Source organism: Oncorhynchus clarkii, chromosome 24, assembly GCF_045791955.1.
Source record: "Oncorhynchus clarkii lewisi isolate Uvic-CL-2024 chromosome 24, UVic_Ocla_1.0, whole genome shotgun sequence".
Lineage (NCBI taxonomy): Eukaryota > Metazoa > Chordata > Actinopteri > Salmoniformes > Salmonidae > Oncorhynchus > Oncorhynchus clarkii.
In genome coordinates, this window is record NC_092170.1 from 88,692 (window position 1) to 101,877 (window position 13,186).

General features: G+C 42.6%; 1 protein-coding gene and 1 non-coding gene across 4 annotated transcripts in view; both read right to left on the reverse strand.

The window, feature by feature from the left end:
- Window positions 1-1,508: 1,508 nt before the first annotated feature.
- The window catches only part of LOC139382186 (ATG16 autophagy related 16-like 1 (S. cerevisiae)), a 53,243-nt gene continuing 41,565 nt past the window's right edge, over window positions 1,509-13,186 (reverse strand). For all 3 annotated transcript variants that reach the window (XM_071126047.1, XM_071126046.1, XM_071126048.1), the window contains 6 exons: window positions 10,869-10,989; window positions 10,561-10,666; window positions 8,924-9,073; window positions 8,503-8,550; window positions 8,105-8,206; window positions 1,509-4,530 (listed from right to left, as the gene is read on the reverse strand). In XM_071126047.1, the coding sequence (XP_070982148.1) occupies window positions 4,437-4,530; window positions 8,105-8,206; window positions 8,503-8,550; window positions 8,924-9,073; window positions 10,561-10,666; window positions 10,869-10,989 (621 nt within the window). In that variant the 3' untranslated portion in view covers window positions 1,509-4,436. The remainder of the gene's footprint in view (window positions 4,531-8,104; window positions 8,207-8,502; window positions 8,551-8,923; window positions 9,074-10,560; window positions 10,667-10,868; window positions 10,990-13,186) is intronic.
- LOC139383211 (small Cajal body-specific RNA 6) lies at window positions 11,206-11,473 on the reverse strand. The gene has a single exon (XR_011628710.1). It is a non-coding gene; the product is annotated as a small Cajal body-specific RNA 6 (non-coding RNA).

Genomic DNA, 13,186 nt, shown 5'->3' on the forward strand with positions numbered 1-13,186 from the left:
CTGAAGCCCATCTGCATGTTACAACTTATTTAATACATAATTCACACAGCAAGCTTTTGATGTTTGCTACAACATGGCCATTGTGTTCTGCCAGTATATTACCATAGGGCACCATACATTCTATAAGTGTGTCTATAAGTGTGTCTAAAACAGACCCCTTTCTGAAACACATTATCAAACTTTCCAACGACCTAATGCAGGCACAAATGTGTCATCTGAAAGGAAATGGACAACAATTCTATGGATGCAGGGCCTAAAATAGTCCATGAGATCAACATGATACGCTATAAATATATACACACAAAAGTACATGGACACCCCTTCAAATGTGTGGATTTGGTCATTTCAGCCACACCAGTTGCAGACAGGTTTATAAAAATCGAGCACACAGCCACACATTGGCCTTACTGCAGAGCTCAGTGACATTCAACGTGGCACCATCATAGGATGCTACCTTTCCAACAAGTCAGTTAGTCAAATTTCTGCCCTGGTCAACTAAGTGCTGTTATTGTGAAGTGGAAACATCAAGGAGCAACAATTGCTCAACTGCGAAGTGGTAGGCCACACAAGCTCACAGAACGGGACCGCAGAGTGCTAAAGCGCATAAAAATCATCTGTCCTCGGTTGTAACACTCACCGAGTTCCAAACTGCCTCTGGAAGCACAATAACTGTTCATCGGGTACTTCACGAAATGGGTTTCCATGGCACACAAGCCTAAGATCACCATGCGCAATGCCAAGCGTTGGCTGGAGTGGTGTAAAGCTCACCGCCATTGGACTCTGGAAACGTGTTCTCTGGAATGATGAATCCCCCTTCGCCATCTGGCAGACGAATCCGAGTTGTGGATGACAGGAGAATGCTACCTGCCCCAATGCATAGTGTGAACTGTAAAGTTTGGTGGAAGAGGAATAATGGTTTGGGGATGTTTTTCATGGTTCGGGCTAGGCCCTTTAGTTCCAATGAATGGATATCTTAACGCTACAGCATACATCGACATTCTAGACGATACTGTGCTTCCAACTTTGAGGCAACAGATTGGCAAAGGCCATTTCCATGAAACTACTTCTGACATTATGCACCCATTAATCTCTAGTGGACAGATTTAGTTAAACATAACTGGTACCGTAGATTCTGTCACCATCCTATGGGATGTGTGATAACAAGCAGCATTAGTGCCGGCTCTTGGGTTTCGTCATTGGTTATGTGGACCTACCAGGATTGGGTGATGGCGGTGCTCAAACTGCTTTGGTTCGAAGGATGACAAACAGGCTGAGAGTTCCCTTTTGTGAGGGTGAGGACTTTGCATACAGGAAATCTCAATTTCTAACACGCTTATCCCCAGAACCTAATAGAGAACAAATCACAGAATATTTTACGGGCTAACCAAGATCATGCAACCATTACACAAATTGTGGAAAAGCTGTTCGCTGTATTGAGAAGACCATGTGCCTAAATAGAATCTCTCATATGACTAATAATTCTGTAGTTTGTTGTAGTGCACATCACCAACAGTAAGATAGTAATTTTATTGACACACGCCATCTGTAGTCAGCTACCATCTGCCTCACTCCAAAAAACGATATAACACACATACATACGATATTAACACATACATGTTTCATATACATACATAATATAACTTAAGCTTTACAATCTTTTTGCTGATCGCAGAGGGGTGGGGTAAAGGACTGCTGATCAGCAGTTTACCATGCACATTTCAAAACCAACCTCCCCTTCCCCTGGCCTGTACACAATGACTGAAGCTTGGAGTTAACTGTGGGAAAAGGAGTCCTGGGTCATGTTCATAAGAACATGGAACAAAAAATAAATAAAACGGGAAACGAAAATTAGCTGTCTTATTGGACAAGTCCAGATAGTCCTCCCCGGTTTCAGTTCATTTTCTCCTATTTGGTGCCTACTGAACATGACCCCGAAGAGGGCAGGATATGCTGGCCTGTTTCAACAGAACACTCTTAAGAGAGAATCCCCTGTTCGATCTTATCAGTGCCTTGCATCCTCCAGGGCATGTATTCATACAACTCAGATCAGATAGTGAACATTTCATTATTAATGAGTGAAAGACACTTTTCTGGGCCAGATTTAAGTGTTTGCACCAGTTATTGTCAGAGTGGATGACCAACAAAGCCAAAAACATGACACCATTGATCTTCAAACTTTATCTTAAACTTTTCCCCTCTGGAAAAATTACAAGTGCAAATTTGGGTGCTTTCAGCAGAAGTGTATATTACAAGCAGGATCAATGAGTTCGCCAGCTAACTTTGATAAACAGAAATAATCAGATTTTCTGGCTCATTAGGAAATCTAAACTAAGATATGTGCTTCTGGTTGTTAGTTTAATCAGACCATGCATTTTCAAACGTGTCCTTCAAAAAAAAATGTTCTTTCAGAATATTTAGGCAAGTTTGCTGGCTAAAGCATTGATCTTGCTTTGTACTATACCCCTCAGGACTCAACGTTGTGGAACTTTCAGATAGAAATAAGTAGAACATGACTCTGACATATTGAACAAAGGAATCATTGATTCTATTTATAGTATTTCTACCTGCAATGTTCGACAATATTTCACTACTGAACCTGGCCATTTGTCAGCAGATCCCATTGGACCGAGTGATCCTTGCGGGACTGGGGTTCCCTGCCCATGTGGTGAACGATAGATACTAGTCATTGATATTTAGAACAGCATCATGTAAACATGACACATATGTCATGTGTCAACAAGTCCATTGAAATTAAAAAGAAAAACAAACAAAAACAGCATGCAAGTGTTAAGGAGTGGCGCTAATCCCCAGGCTATGGAGGACCACAGTATCTGCTTAACGTCTTTGGACGATGGGGTCAGCTTTAGGCCTACATAAAAGTTCCGATACAAATACATTATGTAGATTAGAACATACTGTACATGCTTTTATAGTGGGGAATCATGTCAGCTCTACAGGAAACATATCTTGCAACGTCCTGAACTACGCATCCCTCCAGAACGCGGCCCAGCATTTCACCCCTGGAATCGAGGTGAGCTGACCAATAAACGGGTCTAACAGTTGACCGATCAATAACAGAATTTCAAAAAGACCAGCACATGCTGTGGCCCTCCAAGACCGGATCATTGCATTCTTTTAATGTTGACAGTGACTGATAGGACATAACACTGAACAAACACCTGAATAAATAGTATTAAGCAGATGTGCCAAGTGTGTGGGTTCATTCCAGACAGAGCATTCTGAGAGCATCTCAAACAGAGCATTCCCTGTTTAAATGTTACATGGGGGGCATGGTCATTGTGATTGGCACATGAGTTTGTTTTAGAGAATTGTGTTTCCTCTTGTTCACAACACGTTTCACTCCTTACAGCAGTGTTCTTCAATCCTGGTCCCAAGGACCCACGAGGTGTGTAGGCTTTTGTTCCAGCACCGGTACAACTACTTATAAACTTGTTGTGGTGTGTTGGTGCAGAGCTATATAACAGGCCCTGTGGGTATCCAGGACAAGGTTTGAAGAGCACAGCATTTCAGTATTAACTTAACAACTCAATGCTCCCATACAGTTGGAGACAACCAACCAATCACCCACCTTGTGCCATTTCAGACACAGCAAAGGTGGTGCAAAGTGAATGGAAACACTGCTACATTAGAAAGACCGGGAACTGCACAAAATGCTTTCCGTTATTGTTGCCATGCATTCATTTTTTTTAAGGACAAAAAAAGAAATTGTATTTAAAAACTGAAACCTGGGCCCAGTTTTTCAAAGTTACCTGATCGGATTTTGGCAATTTGTTTAGATTAAATGCATAGAAATAGAATGAATCTAACATTACATTCAAGTCAATGATGCACGTTTTCTATTAATTATATTTCTACGGATTAATTCTATCCAATTACCGAAATACGATCAGATAAGTATGGAAAAAGTGGGCCCAGGAGACAGACTTAAACTTTAAAAGCCTCTGCCCACCCCAAGGTCTTGTAAAACTAACGACGTGTCCAATTGCAGCCTTAAAAACCAGACAATCCAGCTCTGTTTATAGTGGCAATTTGGCAACAACTGTTTTATAATGTCATCTTTTAGTTAAACTGTCTAACTCGCCTTGCCTTGGTTGGATATAATTTCAAATGGATATATAATTTTGTTTAACTTTAAGAGAAAACTCTGCCTTCATGGCTCATCACTGACACGTTCAACTGGACACCAAAGTTCTGCTGCCACCCATGGGCCACCGGATGACCTCCTTTAGGTAAGAAAACAACTCCCCCAACGTATTGGAGCACAGAATGGTCCAATGCCAGTGAGGCAAAGTTGATGCAGGGGTTGGCCGTTAGAGGGTGGGGCTAGGGAACCCCCGTCCAGTCTGTGCCTCCATTGAACAGTCCAGACAGAGCCAGTCACCCAATGGCAGAGGGCCAGAGCAGAGCAAAGCCAATCACATATCAGACCAGAGGACGGCCTTGCTGCCCTTCTCCACACTGACCACGTAGGCTCCCGATGGCGACCAGGACACCGAGTTGATGGCCGAGCTGAGAGAAGAGACAACAGAACGTCAAACCTGAGCAGGACGGCATAACGGGAGTGTCAGGTAGAAGTTGCACCTTACCCCAAAGAGATAGAAAAAGTGCCTTTCCTTGCATCTGCGCCAGCATGGGCTGCGCCATTGAGGGCTAACTTCATTTTAAAGTACAATCTCTTCTACCATGAGTCGGTCAACAAACAAAGGGGTCATACTGCCACCTGGAGTGTGTTGTCTGAACAGGCAAAACACGGTTGGTGATTTAATGCCATTGCAGTAATTGAATGTTTGCTGACGAGTACAGAGCATTTGGAAAGTACTCAGACCACTTGACTTTTTACTTTACAGCATTAATCTAAAATGGATTAAATACTTTTGTCCTCGTCAATCTCTACACAGTACCACATAATGCCAAAGTTAATTTTTTATTTACCTTTATTTAACTGTTCTTATTTTCAATGACGGCCTAGGAACAGTGTGTTAACTACCTTGTTCAGGGGAAGAACGACAGACCTTGTCAGCTCGGGGATTTGATCTTGCAACATTTCAGTTACAAGACCAACGCTCTAACCACTAGGCTACCTGCTGCCCCAAATGTACACACACAAGTTTGGACACCTAGTAATTTAAGGGGTTTTCTTAATTTTTACTATTTTCTGCATTGTAGAATAATAGTGAAGACATCACAACAATGAAATAACATCTGGAAACATATATTTTATATTTCAGATGTTTCAAAGTAGCCACCTTTTGCTTTGGTGACAGCTTTGCACTCTTGGCATTCTCTCAACCAGCTTCATGAGGTAGTCACCTGGAATGCATTTCAATTAACAGGAGTGCCTTGTTAAAAGTTAATTTATACCTTCTTAATTGATTGGATATCATTTGGAAAGGCACACACACACCTGTCTATATAAGGTCCCACAGTTGACAGTACATGCCAGAGCAAAAACCAAGCCATGAGGTCGAAGGAATTGTCCGTAGAGCTCTGAAACAGGATTGTGTCGAGGCACAGATCTGGGGAAGGGTACCAAAACATTTCTGCAGCATTTAATGTCCAACACAGTAGCCTCCATCATTCTTAAATTGAAGAAGTTTGGAACAACCAAGACTCTTCCTAGAGCTGGCCGCCCGGCCAAACTGAGCAATCAGGGGACAAGGTATTGGTCAGGGAGGTGACCAAGAACATGGTGGTCACTTTGATAGAGCTCATCTGTGGAGATGGGGGAACCTTCCAGAAGGACAACCATCTCTGCAGCACTCCAGCAAATCAGGCCTTTATGGTAGAATGCCCAGACAGAAGCCACTCCTCAGTAAAAGGGACATAACAGCTTGCATGGCGTTTGCCGAAAGGCACCTAAAGGACTCATGGTATGAGAAACAAGGTTCTCAAGTCTGATGAAACCAAGCTTGAACTCTTTGGTCTGAATGCCAAGTCTGGAGGAAACCTGGCACCATCCCTACGGTGAAGCATGGGTGGCAGCATCATGCTGTGGGAATGTTTTTCAGCAGCAGGGACTGGGAGACTAGTCAGGATGGAGGGAAAGATGAACAGAGCAAAGTAGAGAGAGATCCTTGATAAAAACCTGCTCTGGGGCACTCAAGACCTCAGACTGGGGCGAAGGTTCACCTTCCAACAGGACAATGGCCAGAAGCACACAGCCAAGACAATGCAGGACTGGCTTCGGGACAAGTCCCAGCCGACGCTCCATATCCAACCTGACAGAGCTTGAGAAGATCGGGAGAAACTTCCCAAATACAGGTGTGCCAAGCTTTTAGCACAATACCAAAGAATAATCAAGGGTTTAAATCACTGCCAAATGTGCTTCAACAAAGTACTGAGTAAAGGGTCTGAATACTTATGCAAAATGTCAGTTTATTTTTTTAAATAAATTTGCAAAAACATCTAAAAACCTGTTTTTGCTTAGTGATTGTAGGGTATTGTGTGTAGATTTTTGAGGGGGAAAAAAACAATATTCAGAATATGGCTGTAACCTAACAAAATGTCGAAAAAGTCAAGGGGTCTGAGTACTTTCCAAATGCACTGTATATTTAAGCAATAAGGCCAGAGGGGATGTGGTATACAGCGGCAGGGTAGCCTAGTGGTTAGAGTTGGACTAGTAACCGGAAGATTGCGAGTTCAAACCCCCGAGCTGACACGGTACAAATCTGTCGTTCTGCCCCTGAACAGGCAGTTAACCCACTAGGCCGTCATTGAAAATAAGAACTTGTTCTTAACTGACTTGCCTGGTTAAATAAAGGGAAAATAAAAAATAACTAAAATAAGGGCTGGTCTTATGCACGAGGAGAGTGCTGGGACACAGCCCTGAGCCGTGGTATATTGGCCAAATATTACAAACCCCGAGGTGCCTTATTACTATTAGAAACTGGTAAAAAATAAAATAAAATAAAAAATAACATAATTAGAACAGTAAAAATAGATGTTGTGTCACACCAGTGGTATAGCATGGCTTTCAGCCAAATCAGCATTCAGGGCCCAACCCACCCAGTTCATATTGGTTGATACAGAATTCCATCCAGGACGGCAGCAGGTGATATTTCCGTAACCCATAGCAGTGGTATCAGCCAATATAAACTTTGAAGAGTCTTGAACTGTCAACATGTACTTTTCCTCTGCCAACAAGAGTAATGAACAGCAACAACCCCATAGTAGAATAGTTTACCGAGGTATTTACCTAGTCAGCTTGTCTGAATAAATATTCCTTGAGGTGCATTCAAGTTGCGAGTGCCACAAGGAGAGAAACATGTATTCTGATAAGCAGTCAATGCACATTTCTTAATGCAATTGCAGTAATCTTCTGAAAGCTGTTGATCGACTGTTAAAAAGAGGGGAATCCCAGCTTTCCATGGCTACTACTCTTTCTCAACTCCTAAAAAGGAGCGCTCAGTGCTGTATATGAGCATGGTTTAGGCGCATTTAGCCTCCATAATTCACTGTGTGCATAGGTGAGACCGGGGGATAAATGTAACACATTCACTGTGTTTATGTTAAGTTTTTGGTGGAACACTAAACACATTGATCATGTTTAGAATTTGGGATCTAGCTAATGATTAGCCCAAATGAATATATATATATATATATATATATATATATATATATATATATATATATATATATATATATATATATATATATATATATATATATATATATATATATATAGTTAACCCTGTGTCTCAGCCTATTTAATTATATTTTCATACATTTTTGAGTAGAATGTCACACCCCAGAACTGCCTTTCTCAGTCCTTATACAAAAAAGTCTCCAGGTGGTTCATGCCCCTGGGACCCTTAGATAATCCTTACCCGAACCCTTGCCACTACAGCTAAAATTATATGGGAAACACTGCATAGAAAGTCCCACCCAGTTCACTACCTCAAAATGGTAAAAGTCCTCAATGGCACTGCTCAAGTTAAAACAGGCTTTGTGGTACTAAAGCTGTATATCCAGGTCTATGGCTTACCTTCAAATCCTGAACCTGAAACCATTAAAAAAAGTGCAAAACTGACTGGAGAACAGTGTGGAAGGAAGACTTGATCCTACTCCGGAAGTTCAAACTGACCAGTGGTTCTTGTCCAGGGTGCGCTCCAACTTGCCCGTCAGGACATTCCACACATACAAGGCGCCGTCTGCAGAGCCCCCCGCCACGTAACTGCCATCAGGACTGAGGAGTACACAAGGCAATAGTAGGGTCAAAATAAGGGGCTCAAATGGAGTCATGGGACTGTGGTTGGAGAGGTGAGCATGTGCACACTTGCATGGAGAAAGGTGGGGAATTTGACCACAACCGATGTTAGTAAAACTAAACCAATGATAGCCATTTGGGACACAATCCAATCTATTCCCTACCTAGTGAACTCCTTTTGACCAGGCCCAATGGGCTCTGGTCAAAAGTAGAGCACTATGTAGGGAATAGGTTGCCATTTGGGACACAATATTGGTGTAAAGGGTGTCACTCACCTGAAGGTGACTCGGGTCCAGTCAGCGCCACACTTGAAGCCCTGAGCACTGGGAGGAGAGATGAGAACACGCAACATAAACCTCCAACACCACTAATCCGCATCAAACCTGGGTTCAAATAGTATTTGGTTTCCTTTGAAATACATTGAGTGTTTGATTGTGCCTGGAGTGCCAGACATGCAGGGTTTACACTATTAGGACAATTCCATTGCCTACATATAGCATATATTCACCAATAAGAATAAAGAGAATCTGACTGCCAACGCATCCGATTGCTCAATTGACAATATGGGTGAGGCTCTCCATAACTAAATATATTAAATGAAAACCCTGAGCGCTGGCTTGACACAGCAATTGGTGTGTGGCGGTCAAGTGAGTGATATGTAGTCTACAGTACTAGAGCAGTGACATGTCCCCGTACCTGAAGGTCTGGCGGACAGCGTTACTGCGCAGGTCGATGATCTTAACCAGGTCGTCCCGGGAGCAGGTGAGCAGCTCGGTGCGGTCGTGGTTCAGGTCAAGAGACGTGACTCGGCCCAGGAGCTCCAGCTCGCAGACTATACTCTCCGCTCTAAACAAAAAAACGAACAATCAAATGATTCATTAGACGCCACAAGCTAAAAAATTATAAGTGTTAGGAGAGGGGGGCATTCATTAGAGCACACCATAGCAAAATAAGTTTATTGGACACATTCATGTAGGTCCCTCCCAGTTTATGCATGTATGCTTCCGCTTGGTTCCTAATGAATACATCCCAGGACAAAAAGCCAGTGTCACGACAAGAAAATTACCCTCAAGGCAAAGGGCCTATACAACCATTGCCCACGACACAATTACACTGGGTATGTATGATTTTCCCCAGCTGGGTTCTCCACTTCCAGTATTTGGATACTCCCCTATAGCAGCATGAGAGCAACATGTTACCCCTTTTCTAGCTTGAGTACTACTTTTAAGTTTGGTAGGGTGCATGCTAATCAGTTAGCATGCTAACTGGAATTTAAGCAAAGTCAGGGGGACCGACAGGCTAAATTAGCTAGCTAGCCACGTAGATTAGCTAGCTATAGCCATTTACATTTATTTTTCCATTTTAGATAGTTTTTTTGTATGTTTAACTAGCTTAAGTTAGAACTTAGCTAAATATATAGTAGTTATCTTTGTCTGCATTGCCACGGAGCTGACTAGCAGCAGGTTCAGTGGATGGAGGGCAACCCCTTGTTGCTTGTTTGCTGATTAATCGCAGTACAGCTGTGACAGTCACCTCGCAATAACAAGCTATAGGAGATTAGGACATTTTAAATTGCGAAATTTTGAAATTGTGCTTCATATGAAATCTATTTCATGTCCATGTTGCTCATTAGTGCACTCATACACCTCCATTTCCAGCAACATTTCTCAGCGATATTGCTATTGTATCATAGTCTTAAGGGGGTACAGTAAAATGTACATTTTACCCAAAAACTTACATATCTTCCCAGTTTTATTTTTCCTTGTTTTTGATTATTTTGCATTTTACTGCTCAAAATTACAATAATTTAATTTAATTTAATAATTTCTAGGAGAGAAGAATGCATTTGCAGAGAGAAGTTTCTGTACTGCTGCTGCTAATTTCATGGAAGACTTTGAAAAACAAATGGGAAGCATACATTAAGCATTACTAGGGATATGGTTATGTTTACAGTTTGTCAGGTTAAAGGGGCAATCTGCAGTTACGCCATCCATTTTCGGACTTTGAAATTAATAATATGTACCTTTTGATTCTTGAAGAATATAACTTAAACACCTCATGAGCTTAGTTCAAACAAACCCCATCAGAACCCCAAATATAAGGTTATTTTACTACAATGTCTGTTTACAAAGTAAATGTACAAAAACACTAAACCTCAAAATATGGTAAAAACTAATTTTGATATCATGGATGGTGTCCTATTTCTCCAGCCCTATCCCACAGTACTTAGGGGCGGGGAAATCGCTTGATTGTTTCCCCTGCGGGTTGCCCCTTTAAGGTTAGTTGGATGTATACACCCCATCTAAAAATGGGGACTATCCCTCCACACTCACCTGATGTCCCAGAATCGCACTTTCTTATCAAAATGGCCGCTCATGACACACTGCTCTGTGCAAACTATGTCATTACAGCTGGACCCAGCAAACACAGTCTTCATGCCTGGAGGAAGAAACAGACTGGGGGTTCCTAACAAGAAAAACTAATCCGCAATGAGTAGACCATACACCATCTGCGTTAAAATCTTAAAAGCCATTGTGTGGCTGAAAAAATACAAATCCTTTAAAAAAGGGGAACCAGAGACAAGGAGGAACAAACAAAATGCTAAAACTAAAAGGGGATAAGAAAAAAAGTCAACTCTTACAGACTTTGCTGCGCAGGTCCCACAGTTTCAGAGTCCTGTCGTAGCTCCCGGAGACGATACGAGCGTTGTCCAGGAGAAAGCGAGCCGCCAGCACCTTCCCGCTGTGGCCTGTCAGCGTGTGCTGAGGGGAACGAATGAAAACAAGCATTTATTGGCCAAGCTCAGATAGTGTTTTACTGAGCATTTTCTTCCATTTCGTGCCAAGTGAACACAACCATGCTCAGCACAATATCTGGGCCATAGTTGGAGCCTATAACTAACTAGGCCTGGAGATTTCACTCAGTCACGTTAAGGTGAAGGAAAACTCATGGCCCTTTGTGCTTGAGAACACAGGTGCAGTCTCAGTTTGAAAGTTGAGATCAGCGGCCCAGCCCCATATCACAGCCTGTATCAGTATTCCTTAGGGATTGGTTCTGTTGGACTTCTGTCACAGTGACTCCATGGTTTCTTAAAGACACAGGATGTGACATCATCCTCCATGTCAGCAGCCCGTGTCCAACGATGCACAACTAGAGCAGGCTGGGAGTAGAGCAGGAGCTGTTAGGAGCCGATGGATAGCAGGCAGTGGAGCTGCGCATCAGACCTTTTACATCACATCATTGACCATCAGCACAGTATTTTTGCCATCTCTCACAAACAGCCTAAAACAAAGTTATTTTAGGCTCCGAAAGGGGCTTATGTTCGTATGTACATTGCATTCGGAAAGTATTCAGACCCCTTGACTTTCCATATTTTGTTACATTACAGCCTTATTCTAAAATTGATCTACACACACACACACAATACCCCATAACCTGCAAAAACAGGTTAGACATTTTGCAAATGTATACAAAATTTAAATAAGTATTCAGACCTTTCTTGAAGCACTTTTGGCAGAGATTACAGCCTCAAGTTCTCTTGGGTATGATGCTATAAGCTTGGCACCCCTGTATTTGGGGAATTTCTCCCCCTTCTCCTCTGCAGATTATCTCAAGTTCTGTCAGGTTGGATGGAGAGCGTTGCTGCACAGCAATTTTCAAGTCTCTCCAGAGATGTTCGATCGGGTTCAAGAACAGGCTCTGGTCGGGCCACTCAAGGACATTCAGAGACCTGTCCCAAAGCCACTCCTGCATCGTCTTGGCTGTGTGCTTAAGGTCGTTGTCCTGTTGGAAGGTGAACCTTCGCCCTGGAGCAGGTTTTCATCAAAGATCGCTGTACTTTGCTCCGTTCATCTTTCGCTCGATCCTGACCAGTCCCCCAGCCCGTTCATGAAAAAACATCCACACAGCATGATGCTGCCACCAAGCTTCACTGCAGGGATGGTACTGGCCAGGTGATGAGCGGCACCAGGTTTCCTCCAGACGTGATGCTTGGAATCCAGGCCAAAGAGTTCAATCTTGGTTTCATCAGACTAGAACATCTTGTTTCTCATGGTCTGAGTGTCCTTTGGGTACCTTTTGCCAAAAACTCCAAGCGGGCTGTCATGTGACTTTTACTGAGGAGTGGCTTCCATCTGGCCATCCTACCATAAGGCCCGATTGGTGGACCACTGCAGATATGGTTGTCCTTCTGGAAGGTTCTCTCATCTCCACAGAGGAACTCTGGAGCTCTGTCAGACTGACCACCGGGTTCTTGATCACCTCTGACCAAGGCCCTTCTCCCGATTGCGCAGTTTGGCCGGGCGGCCAGCTCTAGGAAGTCTTCGTGGTTCAAAGCGTCGTCCATTTAAGAATGATGGAGGCCACTGTGTTCTTGGGAACCTTCAATACTTCAGAAATTGTTTGGTACCCTTCCACATAACTGTGCCTCGACACAATTCTGTCTCGGCGCTCTACAGACAATTCCTTTGACCTCATGCCTTGGTCTTTGCTCTGACATACACGGTCAACTGTGTATCAACACAGGTGTGTGCCTTTCTAAATCGTGTTCAAATCAATTGAATTTACCAAAAGTGGACTCCAATCATGTTGTAGCAACATTAACATTGATCAATGGAAACAGGATTCACCTGAGCTCAATTTCGAGTCTCATAGCAAAGGGTCTGAATACTTACGTAAGGTTTCTCTTATAAATGTGCAAACTTTTCAGTATAGGGTAGTGTGTAGATTGGTGAGGAAAATATTTAATTTAATCAATTTTAGAATAAGGCTGTAACGTAACTAAATGTGGAAAAAGTGAAGGGGTCTGAATACTTTCCTAATGCACTGTATGTATTGAGCTTGTCTGATGCTTTAAGCACACTGATTAAATAATTATGACACACAAATGACAAGAGGAAGCCAGAGATGAAGATGGCCTAACCAAGAGAATATATATATATTTTTTTAATGTTCCTGATA